Source organism: Globicephala melas, chromosome X (genome assembly GCF_963455315.2).
Source record: "Globicephala melas chromosome X, mGloMel1.2, whole genome shotgun sequence".
In the NCBI taxonomy this organism is placed as follows: Eukaryota; Metazoa; Chordata; class Mammalia; order Artiodactyla; family Delphinidae; genus Globicephala; species Globicephala melas.
The window spans coordinates 75,326,141-75,346,640 of NC_083335.1; the positions used below are offsets into that span (position 1 = coordinate 75,326,141).

Sequence of the window (20,500 nt, forward strand, 5' to 3'; positions counted from 1 at the left end):
CCATCATCAAAAAATCTACAAACAATAAATGCTGGAGAGGGTGTGGACAAAAGGGAACACTCTTGCACTGCTGGTGGGAATGTGAATTGGTACAGCCACTATGGAGAACAGTATGGAGGTTCCTTAAAAAACTACAAATAGAACTACCATATGACCCAGCAATCCCACTACTGGGCATATACCCTGAGAAAACCATAATTCAAAAAGAGTCATGTACAAAAATGTTCATTGCAGCTCTATTTACAATAGCCCAGAGATGGAAACAACCTAACTGCCCATCTTCAGATGAATGCATAAAGAAGATGTGGCACATATATATGATGGAATATTACTCAGCCATAAAAAGAAATGAAATCGAGGTATTTGTAATGAGGTGGATAGACCTAGAGTCTGTCATACAGAGTGAAGTAAGTCAGAAAGAGAAAGACAAATACCGTATGCTAACACATATATATGGAATTTAAGGGAAAAAATGTCATGAAGAACCTAGGGGTAAGACAGGAATAAAGCCACAGGCCTACTAGAGAACAGACTTGAGGATATGGGGAGGGGGAAGGGTGAGCTGTGACAAAGTGAGAGAGAGGCATGGACATATATACACTACCAAACGTAAGGTAGATAGCTAGTGGGAAGCAGCCACATAGCACAGGGAGATCAGCTCAGTGCTTTGTGACAGCCTGGAGGGGTGGGATAGGGAGGGGGGAGGGAGGGAGACGCAAGAGGAAAGAGATATGGGAACATATGTATATGTATAACTGATTCACTTTGTTATAAAGCAGAAACTAACACACCATTGTAAAGCAATTATACCCCAATAAAGATGTTAAAAAAAATAGTTAAGGCAGTGGCAGATTCCTAATTCCTAGATTTCAAATCAGGTGGAGTGTTCCCAAAACTCCTGATGCCTCACCTTCCTGCTCGTGGCAGAAAAAACAGCTCCTGTGGTGTTGTTCTGGGAGTCATTCCTGGAGGCCCAGTCTAAACCTTGCCCCTTCAGCCCTTCAACAAATTTTGTAAGCACCCAACTTTCTATATTAAAACTCTGCTGAAAAAACTAGACCAATTTAATTTCTGCAGCTGAACCCTGGGTTATACAGCTCCTCTGCTCAAAGGCCTTCCATGGCTCCCCACTGCCTTTAAGGGAAATTCTGCAGCATGGTATACAATGCTTTGTCAATCTGGTGTCCTTTGCCTGACACTTAGCAGGTGCTTCATAAACATCTGTGAATGCACGAACGTCTCCTTCATCCACTTGTTTCTTCTCAGAGAAGAAACATCTTCCAACCACAGAAGGCAAGACATGATGAGACCTCAGAGAAAATGTACTCTAAACCCTCATGTTCTAGGTTAGGAAACTGAAGCCCAGAGAATGAAAGTAAGCTACACAAGATTACACAACTAATTGCTGGCAGAGCAGAAACCAAAACTCTTATTTCTTGAATCTCAAAAGTACTTCTGAGAGATTTTAGACTTTGGAACATGACATTTGATCCCAGCCTATTTGCAGTTAGCTTTCTGCATAAGGTGACCATTCAACTCTGTTCACAATTTCAAAAAATTAGATGAGGCTCCCACATTTCAAGAAGCACTGCCCCACCAACAGGTGTATCCACAGAGAGCTGACCATATGAACACAAAGCAAGAAGGCGGCCATCTGCAAGCCATGGAGAGAGGCCTCAAAAGAAACCAACCCTGCCAACACCTTGAACTCAGGCTCAGAACTGTGAGAATATACATTTCTGTTGTTTAATCACCCAGTCTGCAGTACTTTGTTGTGGCTGCCTTAGCAAACTAATGTAGAAAAGCTGCCAACATCTTAGTGATCAGTTTGGCATATACTGGAATAACATTAATAGTCACTTTAATAGTTTTATTAAAATTTATTCTGGATGTCTAAAAAAAAAGGATAACCAACAAGGATCTACCGTATAGCACAGGGAACTCTGCTCAATATTCTGTAATAACCTAATTGGGAAAATAATTCGAAAAAGAATAGATACACATATATGTATGACTGAATCACTTTGCTGTACGCGTGAAACTAACACAACATTGTTAATCAACTATACTTCAATATAAAATAAAAAGTTAAAAAATAAAAAAGCACTGCCCCAACCTCAAAGGCAGCCCTTCTGCTTGCTAAGTATCAAGGAATCACAGAATCTCTTGGTATAGCAAAACCCCAATTCCATCCTTCAATCTTTTCTGCAACATCCTCATCCAGTTTTAGGTCCAACACACACAACAATGGTGAGGTTCCTCTCTCCTAAGACAACCTGTTAGTCTTTGGGACAATCTCAGTTGGTGGAAAGTTCTTTCATCTCTTTGAGCCAGATGCTATCACTATTTCTATCACAGCCACTGCTGAGGAGCTAATCACTCCATGAGATAGTCTGGAATATAAATGTTCCCAAATTCACATTGAAATTACTATAAGCATCCAGTATATTTCTCAGGATCCAAAGGGCCCTCATTAGATAATAATAATAATAGTTAACACTTATAGAGTGCTTACTCTGAGCACTGTTCTAAGCCCTTTACATATATTAATTATTTTAATTCTCACAACAACCCTATGAGGAAGATACTATTATCTTCCTTATTTTACAGGTGAGGGGACTGAGGCATAGTATTTAAATAACTTGCCCAAGGTCACATGGCTAGTCAGTGGTAGCGCCCAGATGCAAACCCAACCCAGTCTGGCTCTAGAGCCTATGTTTTTCAACACTATGCTGTATAAATGCCACTAGGTGACACATGTTCCACCTTCCAATAGCATCTGACATGATGTCTCCTGGGTCACAGGAATAAACTGTTTCAATGTCCTGACTGGAGTCCCAGTGGCCTGCCACCCAGGTATAAGATATCTAGGTCTTAAATATTTGCCTTCTCTCAGGGAAAAGCCAATACCTGGTTGTTCTTTGCCCCTCATGGTTCAAACAGCTCCCAAAGCCCCACTTCTATCAGGAAGCACATCCAAGGAATGCTCCACATTTTGTCCTGACCCCCACTGCTACTCGCTTATTTGCCATCCAACTCCCACCTCAGCCACCTGATAATCCCTGATATTTGCCACAGGCAGCCTGAAGATATTGAATCCTGTCTGTTCATGTTCTTGGTTACCTATATGACTAGATGCTCTTGCACATTCATGAATGTCAGCTCTGTTTAGGAGAATCAGTTCCTTGAGGACAGGAACTCTTGGATAGTTCAGTTATTCAGCACAGAGATCACCACACCCCCCAAATCAGTTAAATTCAATAAGCAGTTATTTTGACAGCTAAGGGGTACAGAGAGCCTCTCGGGAAACTTACAGTCTAGTAGGGAAAAGAGTCACAAACACACAATTTCAATGTCATACAGTAAAATATCCTAAGCACAATCAGATGATGAATAAAGTTGTTGCTGATGATTATAGAACAAATCATAGAATTTCATACTTGAAATGGGGAAAAAAAGGTTATTTCCTTCCAACCTCCCTTTGTAGGAATTCTCTCTACAGTATATGTGATGGGGTAGGGGGAGTGGAGGGGGAGGAGGAACCATCTACTTTGGGCAAGCATGGTGCTAGGTTTTTCAACATGTCATTTTATTTAATTCTTCCCAGAAGCCCGAAAAGAAGTAATTGTTATTGTTATTTTAAAGAGTAGAAAACTAAGGTTAAGAATGTTTACATCATTTGCTCATAGACATACAAGTAGGATGTAGCAATTGCAAGGTTTAAACTGAGATCTATTTCCAAAGCCCACCTTTTTTTCTCCACTCTCTCTGATGAGTTTTGTTCAGCAGCCACTGGAATATTTTCAGTAACAAAAAAGAACTCACCCTGAAACTTCCAAAGCCATTATTCATTTTGAGCTAAAATTCACTATACTATGGTTTCTGTCCATTTGTTAGAGTGCTATCCTCTGGGCAATGCAAAAAAGGTCTATCCTTCTAAGCAATAGTCTTCTTAAGTGTTTGAAGACATCTATCATGGGTTCAAACTCTTATTCCTCCTGAACGCCCACCTTACACACACACACACACACACACACACATTTGTTTTCCAAGATAAACATGACCATTTCTTTAAGCTCTTCCACTTATGGCATGGTTTACAGTCCCCTCCCCAGGCTGGTTGCTTGTCAGTTTGTCCACACATCCCTAAGAACACATATCCAGGTGGGAGTGACAATGGGGAGTATGGTGAAACTGTCACCTCCCTTATTCTAAACACTGGACCTTAGGAAGAGCTACCTGTGAACTCATGTTCACCTAAAATGGCTGATACTTGCATGTGCTGCTGTGCCCCCACAATGCCTTGAGAAGCTCATGGCAAAGTGAAATAAGCAGTGGAAGAAAAGCTAAAACTTTTGGATGTAAATCCAGCCTCTGCTTCTTGGTAATTGTATGACCTCAAACAAGTCCTTAAACTTCCTTAAAACTCAAAAGTCTATGACTTGTTTTCAGTTGTAACTTAAAATAAAGCATTGGTTGTTTTAAAATTTCAACAGCCTTGCCCAAGTTGTGGCAGGCCTGGAGTTGGTCCCAAGTGGGGTACTCTGAGGAAAGGGTGATGAATGATTAGCTTAAGTTAAAGAATAAAGTTGCATATAACTGTGTGGTTGTGGGGGTGGCATTTTATGGGGAAAATAAGACATAGGACTAAGAATTTGACTCTGCCTGAGGACTTTTCTCCTAGCTATCTAGAAGTTTAGCTCTAATTACATCTCTTCAAAAGGAGTCCATCCCTGACCACCCTCTCTAAAACTGAACCACACCATCACTCTCTATTCCATTATCCTGCTTTTCTTTCTAGCCCTGAAATTTTATATAATTATTGGTTTATTTGTTTATTTTCTCCCTTTATAAAGTGTAAGCTCCATGACGGTAGAGACTGTTTTGTTCATTGCTGTATCTCTAGCACCTAGAACAGTGCTTGGAATTCAATAAATATTTTTTAAATGATTAAATAACTAAATGCTAAATGAATGAATGAAGACCAAAGCACAGTTCTGCTGATTCACAATGTAGGACATAGAGGAAATGTATCATGGAATTATTCTCTGCTGTGGCCTGTGAATACCAACCTTTGCACTGCCTCCCCTCCCCCAAGGGCCTTTGTTAGTCAGAACTTCTCCAAAAGGGACTGAAAGTTCCAGATACAGGCTGAGAATTTCAGGACCTCTTTGGTTTTCTGTTCCTTGTTGGCAGAAGCCATTCTAGACCACCACTAAGAAGGAAGCCCTTCCCTCAAGAAAAATTGCCTATACCACCCTCCTGTGTCCAAAGACTGAATACATCTCTGAATAAATAACCAGGAACAGCAATTTCCTCCAGTTCCTTTGCATGCATCTATTTCAGGCCTATTTCTTTCTCTCTTTTTGGGGTGGTGGGGGAGGTGCTTATTGCAGTTCTATTTCAAGCAAACTAGTGGGTCAAACAACCTGCTTCTACTCAGGTTAGAAAAGACTGGTTGGAAAAGAGCAGCGAGTCTAAAAGCCCCTTCAGAGGAAGTACAATGCTTTCATATCAGGCTCGGTATCTTTCTGGGAAAGCCAAACCCAATAATACAACAATTCAAGGTTGGGATGGGCAGTGAATTCTTCCCTGAGGACTAGTGTTTAGTTTTGGAGCCTAATCTCCTGGACAGTTCCATTTTGGGGCCTCATGACTCATTCAACCAGCTACCCTTCTGACTCCTATGTCCAAGTTTATTTATTTACAGGCTTCATTTAAACTGAAAACTGCTGAGCAGTAAGGACACTAAGCATTCATCATCAAATTAAACATGGAGTTTTGCTCAGATTAGATGCCTGACAAGCATTACATAGATAAGCAGGTAGATTGGTAGGTAGGTAGGTAGGTAGGTGGATGATAGGAATAAGTTGAAACTGCAGTAGGAGAGGAGGGGGTTAGTTCAACTAGGGAGTTTGTAAGATGCTAGATTATGTGTCAGAGGGAGTCTAAGGATTTGACTTAGGAACTGTATTTTCTGTAGAAGTCCAAGGTAGTCTAGAAGTGAGGCTCTGAGTGAAGATGTAAAGAGAGTTGGACACTACCAAAGATTGGTAAAGAAAAGATGTGTGCAGGATACACAGATGGATAGAGGCTTGTAGAGATTTGTGAGGGCCAAGATGAGACTTCTGAAGCTCTCTGTGGACTGATATGGAGAGATCTCAAAGATACATTATGTGCAAAAAAGAAATATGCAGAATTAATATGGTTACTATTATCCAAGGCAATCTACAGATTCAATTCAATCCCTATCAAAATACCAATGGCTAGGGCTTCCCTGGTGGCGCAGTGGTTGAGAGTCCATCTGCCAATGCAGGGGACACAGGTTCGTGCCCCGGTCCGGGAAGATCCCACATGCCGTGGAGCAGCTGGGCCCGTGACCATAGCTGCTGAGCCTGTGCGTCCGGAGCCTGTGCTCCGCAACGGGCAAGGCCACCACAGTGAGAGGCCCGTGTACCACAAAAACAAACAAACAAACAAACAAAAAAACCAATGGCATTTTTCACAGAACTAGAACAAATAATTCTAAAATTTGTATGGAAACACAAAAGACTCTAAATACCCAAAACAATCTTGAGAGAAAAAGAACAAAGCTGGAGGTATCACACTCCCTGACTTAAAACTATACTACAAAGCTACAGTCATCAAAACAGTATGGTGCTGGCATAAAAACACATACATCAATGGAATATATTGGAGAGCCCAGAAATAAGCCGACGTTTATATAGTTAATTCACCTACAACAAAGGAAGTAAGAATATACAATGGGGAAAACAACAGCCTCTTCAAAATGTTTCTGGGAAAACTAGACATTTACGTGTAAAAGAATCAAACTGGACTACTTTCTCACACCATATACCAAAATAAACTCAAAATGGATTAAAGACTTGAATGTAAGACCTAAAACCATAAAAATTTTAGAAGAAAACATAGGTGGTATGCTCTTTGGCATCAGTCTCAGCTATATTTTCTTGGAGATGTCTCCTCAGGCAAGGGAAACAAATGCAAATATAAACAAATGAGGCTACATGAAACGGATAAGCTTTTGTGCAGTGAAGGAACTATCAACAAAACGAAAAGGCAGCCTACTGAATGGGAGAAGATATTTGTAAATTATATATCTGATAAGGGGTTAATATAAAAATATACAAAGTACTCACAAGACTCAATATCAAAAAAAAAAAAACAACTTGATTGAAAAATGGGCAGAGGACCTAAATGGACATTTTTCCAAAGAACACATACAGATGGTTCACAGATACATGAAAAGATGCTCAACATCACTAATCATCAGGGAAATGCAAATCAAACCCACAGTGAGATATCACCTCACAGTTGTCAGAATGACTGTAGTCAAAAAGACAACAACTGACACTGTTGGCAAGGATGTGGAGAAGAGGGAATCCTTGTGCACTGTTGGTGGGAATGTAAATTGGTAAAGCCACTATAGGAAAAAGTTCCTCAAAAAATTAAAAATAGAACTTCTATGTGGCCCAGCAATTTCACTTCTGGGTATACACCCAAAGAAAAAAAAGCACTGATTTGAAGAGATATATGCACCCCTATATTCATTGCAGCATTATTTAGAAGAGCCAAGATATGGAATCAACCTAAAGTGTCCATCAATAGATGGACTGATAAAGAAAATGGGGAATATTACTCAGCCATGAAAAAATGGAATCTTGCCATTTGTGACAACATGGTTGGACCTAGAGGGTATTATGCTAAGTGAAATAAGTCAGACAGAGAAAGAAAAATACTGTATGATTTCACTTATATGTGGAATCTAAAAAACAAACAAATGAGCAAACATAACAAAACAGAAACAGACTCATAGATACAGAGGAAAAAACTGGTGATTGTCGGAGGGTGGAGAGGGGAGGGGGGAGGGGATGAGTGAAATAGGTGAGGGAGATTAAGAGGCACAAACTTTCAGTTATAAAATAAATGTCATGGTGATGTAATGTACAGCATAGTGAATATAGTCAATAATATTGTAACATTATTAAATTGTATGGTGGCAGATGGTAACTAGACTTACTGTTGTGATCACTTTGTAAAGTATAAGAATATTGGATCACTATGTTGTACACCTGAAACTAACAAAATGTTGTAAGTTGATTATACTTCAATAAAGGAAGTAAAAAGAAATATGCTGAATAGTATATAAAATGTGTGATTTTGGGGGTGAAAAAGAAAGAAAATAAGAAAATATTTTTGTATCTGCTTATATCTGCATAAAGAAATTCTGGTGAACTCTAATGGGGGAACCTGGGTGGATAGGGGTCATCCATTGTATACATATTAATAGTTTGATTTTTTAAACCATATGACTGTTCTATTCATTAAAAATTAAATTTTAAAAATGTTAAATATGCTTTGTGATCTTAATAAGCTCCCTCCCCCTTTCTCTTTCTCTCTGCTTCAATTAACCCGATTACAAAGAGCCCTACACTTAGAAGGAAGCAGTATAGCTTGAGAGTTCAGAACACAGGGATTAGAGTCAGCTTGCTGAGTTTCAACCTTAGTTCTGACAATTGCTGGTTGTATGACCTTGAGCACGTTACTTAATGTTTTTGAGTCTCACTTTTCTCATCTTTAAAATGGGGAGAATGGTATAATGCCCTGGTACTCATTCTGCCCTTCACTTTAAGCAAGCCCCAGACTCTCAGTACTGCAGTTTTCTCACATGAAAAACAGGGAGATTCTTATGGTTCTTGGTGAGGATTTAATGAGTGAATACGTGTAAAGTGCTTAGAACAATGCCTGGCACATAGTAATGCTCAGTAAATGATAACAATTACTATTATTCGAGAGTTTGAATATTATCTTTGCCCCCAACTTTAGGCAAAAACTATATTTTCTGAGCCTCAGTTTCCTCATCTATAAATAGAAGAAACAAATAATGCCTACCAAAAAGATGATGAAATCATGAATTTGAAAGTGCTCTATGAATTAAAACATTTGGTTAAGAAAAGAAGAATTGTTATAGTAGAAAAAGGTGAGGGGGATACTAAATGAAGATTCTACTTATTCAATGCTCCCCACCTCACCTCCAGCATTCTGAATGAGGTCATATCTAAGCAGCAAGTGGAGGTCTTTAAAAGTCATGAGTCACTTCTGTATTAAATGTCAGAAGATTAGTCCTGGTTCCCACTTCTCTAAAGCAGAGTGGTGAAAAGGGGCTGCACACCAGTGGTTGCCACTCCATCATGAGATGCTAAATGTTTCTGTATAAGTGTTCTTATTTCTAGGAGGTGCTGAGGTTCATTGATTCCTCTGCTATCCTTAGCAGCTTCTGTGAAAGGAAAGAAAGTTGCACTCAGTCCTGAAGGCTCACTCTCCCCCCTTCATACATATAACCAGTTTATGAAGTACAAAATAAGTCACTTAAGCAGGAGTACCCATTCTCCAGATCACAGCAAACGGCACTTACAGCCTCATTTTATGATATTATCTGGTTTGCACCTCACAACAGCCCCAGAAGGCTGGCAAGGAGTGAGGGGTAATAGTTCCCACTTTACATAAGGGGAATACTCTACTTCTCAGAAGGAAAGTGACTTAGCTCTCATCACTTCGTGGGAGAATGGAAAGAACAAATAATTTAAAGCCAGAAAACCCAGTTCTTGGAAAAGTACTTTAGAATCTTTAATGTTCTATATATTTGGGATTTTTAATAAACTGTCAGGCCAGGGCCAGGACTATAACCCGAGTTTCTTGTCCTCTAGACCAGAACTCTTACTGAACTGATGATGGAAAAGAGAACAGCAAATAAGGATCAAGAAAAATTATCCCCCAAGAATAACTGCAGCTTACATTTAAATAGAACTTCACAGCTTCTTAAATAGGCCTTTTATCACATTTCAACCTCATTGCAACCTTGTGAGGGAAGTGCAGCTAGAAATAGGAAACTAAAACTTTAACCCCCCCTACACATACTTCTTATCCCTCTTCCCTGCTGTATTTTTTCTCCTTAGCACTTAGAACATAGTATATGCTTTATGGAATCATTTGCTTAGCATGTATCTGCCCTAGTAGAAAATCCATTCCACAAGGACAGAATTTTTGTCCGTTTTGTTCACCATTCAGTGTCTAGGACAGTGCCTGGTTCATAGCAGATGCTCAATAAATATTATTAAGTAAGTGAATGAAATATCTATGTGGCTGTGTGCATGTGTGTGGGGGAGAGAGAGAGAGGGAGGAAGGGAGGGAGGGAGCGAGAGAGGGAGGGAGGGAGCGAGAGAGGGAGAGGGGGAGAGAGAGAGAGAGAGAGAGAGAGAGAGAGAGAAGGGCCCCATTTTGCATATTAGTAACCTGATATCCGGATTAGTTAAGCAATTGTCCTAGGAAGGACTTCTGAAGCTTCCCATTTCAGCCTGTTCCCTTCACCTAACTGCCTGGCTGGTTCAGGGACATCTTACCTCTGCAAAAAGGAACATTTACTGCAAATGCCTCTGCCTTTTCTATGACCAGCTTCAGGCATGGTTGGCTACAGGCAGCCTGAGGTTCTTCTCCTTCATCAGTTCACTCATCCATTCCACAAATATTCACAGGAGTGCCTGCTATGTACACAAAAGGCATTCTGCCAGGCTTCATTGACCTTTACACACCCAAATACATTTGTCTCACAAACACTCAAATGGCTTCCCTGAGTTTTCACAATCTCTGGTATTTATAATGGTGAGGGAGGAAGGGGCAAAAGTCATTTGAGTTCTCAGCATGTGGCCTGAGGGTCCTGCTCTCTTCCACAACCTACCTGGCAGTTTCATGCCTACCTCATAGGATTGTTGGGAAGATTAAACTAGATACACATGCAAAAGACTTAGAGCAGTGCAGTGCTTGGCACAAGGTGAACGCTGGCTTGGTAAATGTTAGCTATTATCCTTAAGCCCTACTGCATTCGTGATCTTATTGCTGATACCCCTTACCTCTGGAATGAAGGAGACCAAGCAAAAATCCACTCCTGGCAAGCGGGGAGAGTAACGCTCAAGGAACTACTGTAGAATTACAGATCTATTTCTCATCCTGGCTCTGTTTGAAGATAGATGTGTGGAAAAGATACTTCATCTCTCCCAGTCTTAGTTTCCCCAACTTTTAAGTATAAAGAGTGTTGTGATGCCCACATAAATTCACATATGTGAAGGTGCTTTGAAAATGCAAAATACCAAAAAAAGTGAGGGATTATTATTGTATTAAAATAATAAAGATGATTATTAATTGAACCCTTGTTATGTGAAATACACTGTACCAAGTGCTTTACATAGATTAGTTTAATATTTACAATAGTACCAATGACCAGGTACTACTATTGTTTCAGTTTCACTGATAAGTTGTGATAGTTAATTGTATGTGTCAATTTGTCTGGGCCACAATGCCCAGATATTTGGTCAACATTATTCTGGATATTTCTGTGAAGGTATTATTTTGGGTGACATCAACATTTAAATCAGTGGACTGTGGGTAAAGCAGATTATACTTCACAATGTGGGTGGGCCTCTTCTAATCAGTTGAAGACCTTAATAACACAGAGACTGACCTCCCTCTAGCAAGAAGGAATTCTGCCAGCAAACTGCCTTTGGACTCAGACTGCAACTCTTCCCAGCTTGCTGGCCTACCTTACAGATTTGGGATTTGCATCTCCACAATCACGTGAGCCAATTATTTAAAATAAATCTCTCTCCCTCTCCCTGTCTCTCTGTCACCCTCTGTGTGTGTGTGTGTGTGTGTGTGTGTGTTTATTTATTTATAAAGTTGACTCTTGAACAATGCAGGAGTTAAGGGCGCTGAGCAACAGCACAATTGAAAATCCACCTATAACTTTACAGACAGCCCTCCTCTGTATCCACAGTTCCACATCCATGGATCATATAGTACTGCAGTCCGTATTTTTGGGAGAAAAAAAAATTCACATATAAGTGGACACACACATTTCAAATCTGTATTGTTCAAGGGTCAACTGTGTGTGTACACACACACACACACACACACACACACACACACATATCCTGCTGATACTGTTTCTCTGGAGAACCTTGACTAATATATAAGGAAACTAAAGCTTAGAATGGTTAAATTCCTTGCCCCAAATCACACAGCTAGTCAGTGGCAGAGCCAGAAACCTAGGGGCCATCTTCCATATTTCCTCCCTGTTCTATACCTCTCTCACTCAATCCAGCATCAATTTCCATTGATTCTATCTCCAAAATTGTTGTCCAATCTGCCCTCCTCTCCTCAGCTCCAGTGACTTCATTTCTGCAGCAGTATCTCAACTGGGCTTGCCATCTCCATTTTCACCCTCCTCAATCCATTCTCTATAGCCTGCAAAAGTCAACTTCTCAGATCATAAAGCAGATCGCACCATTCTACTGCTACAAATGCTTCCTATTGTACTTAGAATAAATAGCACTTGTCAGTGCCCAGCACTATCACACACACTGCGAGCATAAATCAGTCTTCACAATAACACTATGGATAGTACCATTATTATCCCCATTTTTCAGAGGGCATAACTGAGGTACAGAAAGGTTAGGTAACATGTCCAAGGTCACTAAACTAATAAGTGGAAGAGTCAGAATTTGAATCTAGGCAGTCTGGTTGAGAGTGTGCTATTAAACACAGAGCTATACTGTCTTTGAGTATAGCTGATACACACCTTCCCTGGGCCTGCAAGCTCCCTGGGCCTACAAGGTCCCATGTGAGCTGGTCCCTGGCTGACTTTCTGCCTTCCTATCATGCCACTTGCCTCCTTTTCTGCCTGTGCTCCAGCCATACAGGCCTTGTTTCTATCCCTCAAGCATACCAAACTATCTCAACTTTAAGGACTTTGCACATGCAATTCCTGTTGCCTCTCTCAAACTCCCCACGAACTTCACTATCTCATCCTTTATTTTTTATTATAATCCAAATTTGTTAGGATTTTTCCCCTACATAGCTGACTCAACTTCAATGTCACTACCCTGGTATGTCACTACCCTGGTATGTCACACGGGCCCTTTGACAAAATGTTTCCTCATGGCAATAGGACTTCTTAGAGCTAGCTGAATGCATTTATTTCCCCCCACTGCCTGGTTTCCATTACTGAACAGTTTAATCACTTGCAGAACTAGTCATATTCTAACACACACACACATAAAACGCCCCCCCCACACCAAAAACAGCACAATGAGCAAACTTCTCAAAACAACGGGCTAAGAAGAAGCTCCTCTCATCATGTCATGGGGCTGTTTGGGGGCCTTTTTCAGTCCCTCCTCAAGCAGAGAATTCAGAAAGCCTTGGGCTGGGGTGGGAGTGATATTTCCTTGTGAATGAAATTCCTGTTGGATCTCTTGGCACTCAGAGAAGAGTAAAGTTGGGTCTCATCTTCTGAGGGCTGAATTCAGGGCAGTAGAAAAGATCATATTCTACCCACCCAAGGGTATATCCCCTCTGTACTGTTAGGAATAATAATTCTTCCCCATATGGGTAGAGAACAACAAAGTTCACACAGCCCCTTTCTGTCTACACTCACACATATGATTCTCACAGCAAACTGGGAAGATAAGTGAGCCTATGTGATGGTTAATTTTATGTACCAACTTGACTGGGCCACAGAGTGCCCATACATTTGGTCAAAAATTATTCTGGGTGTTTCTTTTCTTTTTTATTTTTAATTGAAGTATAGTTGGATATGGGGATTCTTTTCCCAGTTATACTCACTTTGTGGTCTTGGGTAAAGCACCCTCCCTATCTGAGACTCAGTTTTCACAATCTATAAAATGAGTGGTATTAAAACATTTTGTGTGGGAGGTAGGGAGAACACAGAGAAAGCAAAACCCTTTTCCAAAGTCGTAAGCAACAACCTAACATATGAAGCCAAAACCCAGGTGCTCTGGATAAATCAAAAGTGGGAGACCCAAATTTCTGCCTGCCCCTGCCCCCCTCCCTTGAGGCACTGCCATGGTAACCCTAGGGCTCTGAGGCAGGGGACCTGCAAACCTTTTGTGTAAAGGGCTAAATAATAAGTATTTTAGGCTTTGCAGGTCATATGGTCTCTGTCACAACTACTCAAATCTGCCTTTGTATCATGAAGGCATAATGAGCATGGCTGTGTTCTAATAAAACTTTATTTATGGACACTGAAACTTGAATTTCATATAAATTTCCATGTAATTTCATATACGTGTATCACAAAATATTGTCCTTCTTTGAATTTTTCCCAACTATTTAGAAATGTAAAAACCATTCTTAGTTTGTGGGCTGGATTTGGCCATCAGGCTATAGTTTGCTGACCCCTGATCTAAGGAGTTAGGCTAAATTATACCCAACGTCATCCAGCTTGAACATTAAAGCTGAGGCAGCCCAGAAGCAACATGAGCACTGTAGAAAGTAAAGCCTGAAATTATACTGTTGCCATGGAAATTCCAGAAAGTAGATAACAGAGTGGACTGGGTCTGCTCAAGGGTAGGAGACTACCATAAAAAGGAGAAGGCTCAAATTCTGCTCTAACAGATCTAAACCCCTTACTTCCCCAGGCTGATCTGTATTTTAAACTACTTGGTGGTTCATCTACAGTCAGAACTTCAACTGTGACCAGTGCCTCCCAATCTTCCTCTGAGCTCAATATGTAGATCACCAACTGGCCTATTGGATATCTCCTATTTGAAGCTGTTCAAACATCTCAGACTCAACTTGGCTCAGACTATACTTGTCATTTCCCCTCTATAAATGCTCCTCCTCATTTTACATTCCCCATCTCTGTGAAGGATATCACCATCCACTTGGTCTCACAAGAAGACTGTCACTGGGGGGAAGTTAAGGGAGACTAGGGCACATCAAGTTTTGATTAATACTTCACCAGATTGATGACAGTATTTTTACTATCGGCCACATCTGTCAGGCTGTGGCTCATAGTCCAAAGCTGAGTTCAAGCCCTAAGTTTCTGCATTTCTACACTGGCACACATACATGTGGATTAACTGTAACAATAACTGCAGGTTGTCTTCCAATGGCCCCTTCTTCCTTTGAATCAGAAACCTTGCCCCTGATTGTTAGCTGTGCACATAACCAGCCAGTTTACATAACTACATTTCCAAGTTTCCCTTGCAGCTGGGAGCATCCATGTGACTCAGTTCCTACCAATTAGATGTAAGGAGAAGTATTAAATAGGACTTCCTGGAAGGCTTCTTTCAAAAGGAGGGTTAAGCCCTTTTCCTCCTCTTTTACCCTCCCTTCATGCTACCTAGAATGTGGATGTTAATGTTCTGGAGCTTCAACACCCATCTTGGATCATGGAGCAGCCTCAAGAATAAAAGCCAAATGCTAAGGATGGTGGAGCAGAGAAGTCCCTAAAGACTTTCTGAAGGTACCATATTGGCTCCGATATGCCTATATTCTGACTTATTTTATGTGAAAGAATAAAACCTGTGTGTTTTAAGCCAGTGTGAATAGATTTCTGTCATTTATACCAGAATTAAATCAACCATTAAACTTACCAGTTGTCATTGTATCTTACTTATGCAGAGATTTCCACCAACTCAAATGCTGTGGCTTTTATATAGGTAACATGAAATTTGGCATGGAATTAGTTCAAGATTCCATATTCTCCAAAGCGGTGCCATACCAAGGGTGGAGCAATAGGAGTAGGAAACCCTTAGTGCAGGCAATGAAATAGTGTACTAGCTATAAAATTTTTTTAAGACTAAAAGTCAAAGTGTACTTTTATTATCACTATGTGCCAGCAATTTTAAATAATGCCAGTAACAAAATACTCCTCCTTGAAAAAAATCTTTTGTTGGTCAAAGCTCTAAACAATTGTTGTTATTACTGAGTTTTAGTAATATATTCAATACATAAAGTTTCAAATTATTACATTTGATTACTTATCCTTTAATAATATTGTATTCTACATGGAAGTTGATTCAGAGTCGATTCAGCTGATTCCAGTTATACATTTGCCACCCTCCCACATACACACAGATTTTACATGTGTTCCCTCAGTTCATTTTACTTTGGAAAGGTTTAAGACCATTCAAGGTAGCTTTGGGTGCATTTCATATCTGCAAATCCTTCTGGCACTATATGTTCCAGAATTTAAATAGTAGATTTGAAGTAAACAATGATAGCACTACAATTGTAAAGTCAAAGAGACAATGTAATTTATTTCAATTCTGTCATCTATGTGACCAATTGGAGTTTTTATTTGTGCTTAAAATATAAAACAGAGAAGATAATATGAACTGTAAAGTGTAGTATTTTTGTTCAATAATTACACATTTTAGATCATATATGAGACGTTACTGAATTTGAATATCTTTAAAATTGAAGTTTATTCTTCTTTTTCATTGTTAATTATTTGAAAATTTAAAAAACAAATCAATAAAATAATTATTAGTACTGATTAGTACATGATTATTACTGAAAATAATTTTGTCACATAGAGAGTATTAAAAATGAGCCATTCCAGATGTCACATATGTTAAGTGTATCATATCTTCAAAGTACTAATAATATACTTAATATTCTCCAGAATCCCAGAAAGCAAGAGATTGGTTCATTGGTAATCCACACAGAATCAACCCTCAATTAGCCTCACTAGAGGCCAGGAGCCCAAAGCAGATCATTGGATCATTGACATAGACACAAAATTCCCTTGTACGCATCCACCCACTCTGTGTTCATTCTAGCTCCACACTCAGTCATTCAAGATTTGGATGGGTGGTCAGAAAGGAGAAAGACACAGACCATCTACAATGCTGACTACAGCCCTTTCATACAGATTATCATCACCCTGGTCTAAGCCACCATCGCCTCTAGCCTGGACTATTCTAAGACCCTCCTCACAGGTCTTTCCTTTGCCCCACTACAATCTATTATCCTCTTAAAATTTAAGTCAGATTATTTCCCTATCTGTTCAAAACTACCCATCTCACTCAGATTAAATGTCCCCAGGACATTGGCCTCCTTGTGTTTCTTAAACAAACCAGCTGTGCTCTCTCTCTCTCTGCTGTTTCTTATGGCTAGCACTCTCCTCACCTAAACATCCCCACAGACCTTGTTCCTTCACTTCACATCTCTGCTCAAATGTTCCTTAGTCAGAGAGGCTCTGACTGATTTATCTAATATATCATCCCAGCCCTATCTCTCCCTATTCTCTTACCAGATTTTCTTTTTCTTCTTAGAGCTTAGCATCTCCTGACATATTGTGTAGTCATTTGTGTAATTGTTTAGTGAGCTCCCTTGACCCTCAGAATGTAAGATCCATGAGAGCAGAGAATTTCTTTTTGTTCACTGCTGCCCCCAGCACCTAGATCAGTGTCAATTCATAGTAGACTCTAGGTTTTTGTTGAATTAATTAATAAGCTCAATAGATCCTATGAGATAAGTTACCTTGTCCCCATTTTATGGGTGAGAATACTGAGAATGGAAGAGGTTTGACAATTGTCAAGTGTTTCAGAGCTGAGAAGTGTAAAAGCCAGGCCCCTCAATGTCAGACTTGTGATTCTGAAACCAGCTTGCTTTCCACTCTAGGCATACTGCCTAACCCAGCACAAACTGCCATTGCAGACACAAGCTATGAATAAATACACCGAACAATTTACCATCAAAAGTGAACTCACAGTATTTTTTAACACTGTCTACTGAGATGGAGTTTATTCTGTAAAATGCCAACTGATGTTGTACTGTTCAAGGATCTTTGTGTAACATGTGACACTTGCAATCAGTTACAATAGTCAAATGTTCAACAAAAAAAAACTCACTGTTATGAAGAGCTCAATCTGGATTTCAAGGGCTTTGCAAATGAAAGAACAAGGAGCAATGACCTTTTGACTAGCCATATTATAAAATTGTGGCTAAATATATACTCCTATTTTTTCCTAACAAACCACTAGTTAAATTTTACCCAACATTTACTTCTAGGACACTGAGAATCTCAGACCTGGGAGGAATTTTGGTAATCATTAATAGCCCCATTTAATAGGTGAGAAAACTGAGGCTCAAAGCACTCCTGTTAAACATCAGTGCCAAGGTTAGAAGTTTCCTGCCTTCCAGGCTATAATAGAATTTACTACTCCTATCTCTTGAATTCTGGCAAATAGTTAAATAAATGCTTTCATCATATAATATTCACTACTTCAGTCTCCTAAAAATATTATGAGATTTCTCTATCAATCTCTTTAATTAGATAGTCTCCACAAGTTTTCTGTTACTCTCTCCTTTCTCACACACAATTGGCAAAACTTCAGATTTCTCCATTAACTTAATCTGTTGTCAATGGGTGGCTCTGGACCCCTATACTACAATATATTTAGGAGAGGAAGGAGGTCTCACCTAGACCCTGCTGCTAGAAATACTAGGACTGTCATGGGTTTTATTCAGGCAAAATTCATGGCATTAGTTCATCATGAAGGAAGTCCTTTACCAAGATCATGACTCTTTGTTCCTTTCTGCCTTTATCAGCACTATTTGATGATTCTGTGTAGCAGTGGAGAGGGACAATGACAGAGAGTCAGGAGACTCCTTTGCTGGACTCAGTTTTGCCTTCATGGAGCTGTGTGGCCCTGGGCAAGTCTCTCCTACTCTCTGGGTCTCAACTTTCCTGGATGGACAACAAGGATTTAAAGGTCTTTTCCTGCTCTATGGTTTTCTGGTTCTACAAACATTTGAAATAGCTTTATGGGACTCCAGGGAAAGAGGGAGATATGAGAAGAGTCTCTTGAAGTCCTGGCAAATACAAACTAAATGACTTCAAGAAACACTGAAAGAGAGGTCTAAGGAAACTGCAAGGAAGGGAAGAGGACAGCTCCTCTGAATACAGTCATAGCCCACACCAGATTCCCTGCTCCTTTCCAGAATGGGAGCAAAAAAAGGAGTTAAAGATCAATTTTTGCCCAACAGCTTCAGGCTACTTTCCTTCAGCTGTAAGTTATGGGTGGCAGTTCAGAAGTGTGGGTTGGCATTGCCATCAGTGCCTGATGACCCAACCCAACTGCCCTCCAAGACCCTCTTGCCCATGCCTCCCAGCTGAGGACAAAGGCATTGTGGCCTCCCATGCCCCAGAGTCCCTGATCAGACTTGAGCTACCCCTGGCTGAGTCAGAGAGGCATCAAGATGCAGCCACCACTTCCTCTCTGCAAAGGAAGTCATTCCAAGGTCTCCAGGTGGAGAACGGAGCATGATGGCATACAATGAACTGTTGGAGGATGATACTAAACACACACACAAGCACACACTCCTTGGATGGGGGGGGGGAGCTCCCCTAACTGAATGGGGCCCAGATCCATTTCCAGGATGGCAGTTTCTGTAGCTGTCTCTCCTTGACAAAGCCCGAAGTGTGGACAGGGTGACCCCAGCCCAGGTAAGGAAGGGCTTCAGGACTCCCCCAAGCAGCTTCCCTGAGAATGGCTCTCTGGCTCGTCCCAGGAAGGGGATACACGCAGCTCTCCCATACTGCCCCCTCCACAATCCCAGGCTTTGTGACTACCCCTCCCTCCCAACCCCGTGCCATACCCCCCAATCCCCCCACCCTCCTGAGAGACTAACTGCTCCCAGAGAGCCCCTCTACCAGCCGCCTTGCCTCTCTGGTCTTCCAGGTGACCCCCCCCCACTCGGGGGTGGTAAGAACGGGGACGGAGAAGGGAGGGGGCTTTCCTCGCAGGCAGGCAAGCAAGGGCTCCTAAAATGGCCACAGCAAGCTTGCTGGTATCTCAAGGACAGCGGAGAGGGCGGTGGGCAGAGACTAGGGGGCTCACTGCCTGGCGGCTGGTGAAGGAGCTGGGGGTGGGGCTAGGGGACTGAAGCTCAAGCTGGGGAAGCTGCGGTTATGTGCACTCACCATTCCCGATCCACCCCTTATCCACTGCATGGTGCTAATGAAGTCCGGCTTCTCCAAGGCCCCGGTGGCTGGCGCGGGTTGTCTCGGGCTGGCTGGGCTGGCAGGGCTGGAGCAAGCGAAAGCCCCAGCGCCCCCTCCCCCTCGCCTCCTTCACAGCCTTACAGCCCAATCCCCTTCGCTGCGGACCTCGCCTTCATTCACGTTGTTCCATCCCTGCAGGCAGGCTCTGCCTTTCTGCCCCGCAGCTCCCGAGGTGCTTGGCCTGGGGAAACGTGGGAGGGGGGCTCCCCACCGACTGCCTTTGTCCCCTGCTGAGGTTTGAGATCTGGGAGGTGGGGTGCACGGAGAGGATGTGGGTGAATAACCTCCGCCCAGGAGAAGGCAGCTGCCACCTCTGCTTGCCTCCGGCTGCGCTGGAGTTAGATGCTGTTTATTGTGGGGCTCCCCAATTGTGTCGAGTCAGCAAAAAGTCCTTTCCAAAGTTGCCAGAGGTGTTGGGCCAGCCTTTTAAATAATAAGATCCTGCCCGAATGGAGCTATGCCAGCACTCTCCCGCTTCCCTACCTCCAGGACTCTCTCTACGTAGTCCCCTGGGGTCTTCTCTCCTAGTGCTACTCTCTTGGGGATTTCATCCTCATTATCACTTTCACTTCTCAGAGCAACCTTGTGGAGGCAGGCATTAGTATCTCC

At 41.4% G+C, this 20,500-nt stretch overlaps 1 protein-coding gene across 3 annotated transcripts in view; it reads right to left on the reverse strand.

Annotated features, from left to right (window-relative positions):
* ARHGEF9 (Cdc42 guanine nucleotide exchange factor 9) overlaps positions 1-20,163 on the reverse strand; it is a 223,590-nt gene extending 203,427 nt beyond the window's left edge. Inside the window, exon 1 of one of the 3 annotated variants that reach the window (XR_009560590.1) lies at positions 19,811-20,163. Coding sequence is in view for 2 of the 3 variants with exons in the window: in XM_060291795.1 (XP_060147778.1) it covers positions 19,811-19,840 (30 nt within the window). In the remaining variant the exon portion in view is untranslated. The remainder of the gene's footprint in view (positions 1-19,810) is intronic. The other 2 variants (XM_060291795.1, XM_060291801.1) reach the window with 2 other exon arrangements.
* Between the last annotated feature and the right edge of the window lie 337 nt (positions 20,164-20,500).